This window comes from Nansenia antarctica (genome assembly GCF_963989245.1).
Source record: "Nansenia antarctica genome assembly, chromosome: 20".
NCBI lineage: Eukaryota > Metazoa > Chordata > Actinopteri > Argentiniformes > Microstomatidae > Nansenia > Nansenia antarctica.
Genome location: NC_137693.1, coordinates 181,277 through 183,776, shown reverse-complemented (window position 1 = coordinate 183,776; position 2,500 = coordinate 181,277). Strand labels below are relative to the sequence as shown.

General features: G+C 61.6%; 1 protein-coding gene across 1 annotated transcript in view; it reads left to right on the top strand.

Moving 5' to 3' along the window:
* bnip1b (BCL2 interacting protein 1b) overlaps positions 1 to 1,253 on the top strand; it is a 5,242-nt gene extending 3,989 nt beyond the window's left edge. The window contains 4 exon segments of the mRNA XM_080549928.1: positions 410 to 491; positions 494 to 529; positions 889 to 914; positions 916 to 1,253. Of these exon segments, the coding sequence (XP_080406054.1) occupies positions 410 to 491; positions 494 to 529; positions 889 to 914; positions 916 to 1,086 (315 nt within the window). The 3' untranslated portion in view covers positions 1,087 to 1,253.
* The last annotated feature ends 1,247 nt before the right edge of the window (positions 1,254 to 2,500 follow it).

Below are 2,500 nucleotides of genomic sequence, written 5' to 3'. Positions count from 1 at the left end.
CCCCCCTCCCTCCCTCCTCTCCTCCCTCCCCTCCCTCTCCTCCCTTCTCTCCCTCCCTCTCCTCTCTCCCTCCCTCCCCCTCCCTCTCCTCCCTCCCCTCCCCCTCCTCCCTTCTCTCCCTCCCTCTCCTCTCCCCCTCCCTCCCTCCCTCCCCCCCTCCCTCCCTCCCTCCCTCCCCCCCTCCCCCCCTCCCCCCCTCCCTCCCTCCCTCTCCCTTCTCTCCCTCCCTCCCTCCCCCTCCCTCCCTCCCTCCTCCCTCCCCCCCTCCCCCTCCCTCCCTCCCCCCCTCCTCTCTCCCTCCCCTCCCTCCCTCCCTCCCCCCCTCCCTCTCCTCCCTCCCCTCCCTCCCTCCCCCCCTCCCTCCCTCCCTCTCCTCTCCCTCCCTCCCTCCCTCCCTCCCTCCCCAGGAAAGCCCACCAAGGAGAGTCTGGTCCAGACATCCAGTGGCATCACAGAGAGCCTGATGAGCATCAGCCGGATGATGTCATCACAGGGCAGCAGAGCGAGGAGTCGATTGGCTCCTGGGTAAGTAACCAGGAAGTAGCTCTAACCTTCACCCTGGTCAACCAGGAAGTAACTCTCTACCCTTCACCCTGGTCAACCAGGAAGTAACTCTCTAACCTCCACCCTCCCCTCCCCTCCCCTCCCCCTCCCTGCCCCCTCCCCCTCCCTCCCCCTCCCCTGCCCTCTCCCCCTCCCTCCCCCCTCCCTCCCCCTCCCTCTCCCTCCCCCCCTCCCTCCCCTCCCCTCCCTCCCCCCTCCCCCTCCCTCCCCCTCCCCCTCCCTCCCCCTGCCCTCCCCTCTCCTCCCCCCTCCCCCTCCCTCCCCCCTCCCTCTCCCTCCCCTCCCCCCCTCCCTCCCCTCCCCTCCCCTCCCCCCTCCCCTCAGCCACCTCCTCCAGGACCGTGGTGGAGGACAGGGGAGGAGTTCCGGGCGATGACGGGCACCATCCACCTGGGCAGGAAGCTGATCCTGAAGTACAACCGCCGCGAGCTCACCGACAAGCTGCTCATCTTCCTCGCCGTGGCGCTCTTCCTCGCCACCGTCCTCTACATCCTGAAGAAGAGACTCCTCCCCTTTATCTAGAGACTCCTCCCCTTTATCTAGAGACTCCCTCCCTTGTTATATGGAGACTCCTCCCCTTAATCTAGAGACTCCTCCCCTGTTATATGGAGACTCCTCCCCTTTATTTTGAGACTCCTCCCCTTTTATCTGGAGACTCCTCCTCTTTATCTGGAGACTCCTCCCCTTTTATCTGGGAGACTCCTCCTCTTTATCTGGAGACTCCTCCCCTTCCAGGGGAGGGGCCAGGGTGGTGTTCTAGGGGAGGGGCCAGGGGTGTTCTAGGGGAGGGGCCAGGGGTGTTCTAGGGGAGGGGCCAGGGGTGTTCTAGGGGAGGGGCCAGGGGTGTTCTAGGGAGGGGCCAGGGTGTTCTAGGGGAGGGGCCAGGGGTGTTCTAGGGGAGGGGCCAGTGTGTTCTAGGGGAGGGGCCAGGGGTGTTCTTGGGGAGGGGCCAAGGGGTGTTCTGGGGAGGGGCCAGGGGTGTTCTAGGGGAGGGGGCCAGGGGTGTTTCTAGGGGAGGGGCCAGGTGGGTTCTAGGGGAGGGGCCAGGGGTGTTCTAGGGGAGGGGCCAGGGGTGTTCTAGGGGAGGGGGGCAGGAGTGTTCTAGGGGAGGGGGCCAGGGGTGTTCTAGGGGAGGGGGCAGGAGTGTTCTAGGGGAGGGGCCAGGGGTGTTCTAGGGGAGGGGTCAGGAGTGTTCTAGGGGAGGGGCCAGGGGTGTTCTAGGGGAGGGGCCAGGGGGGGGTTTAGGTGCGGGGCCAGGGGTGTTCTAGGGGAGGGGCCAGGGGGGGGCGGGGGTGTTCTAGGGGAGGGGCAAGGGGGGGGCCAGGGGTGTTCTAGGGGAGGGGGCGGGGGGGGGCGGGGGTGTTCTAGGGGAGGGGCCAGGGGGGGCGGGGGTGTTGTTACTATTATTATTATGAATATTATTGGTATTGTTATTATTATTAGGGAGGATGTTGTTGCTGTTGTGGTTTCAAACTTTTGGGAAATGTCAAACTTCAAACCGCCCTCCGTCCTGCTAGCAGACACCCTCCGTCCTGCTAGCAGACACCCTCCGTCCTGCTAGCAGACACGCCACGTTCCAGAAGCTTCCAGAAGAAGCACGGTGTTGTCACTGTCAGGAACAGCGTACGACATTCACACCACCACTAGGTGGCGGTAGACAGACAACAAGCTGGTTTACATTAAGATGAATGTGATTTTGGCAATTTTTTTTTAAAGAATCCAATTAAAAGTATTTACACAATAATAATAACTGTCAATTGCTCTGTTCACGTCAAAGTGTTATGTTTAGGGTTAGGGTTATGAATGAATGAATGAATGAATGAATGGTCTTTATTGTCATTAATACAGTACAGGTACCATACAACGAAATTTGGGAGGGGGGGCTTCCCTGGTGCTAGGATTTTTTTTGCTAAAAACAAGAGGGAAAAGAGCTGGT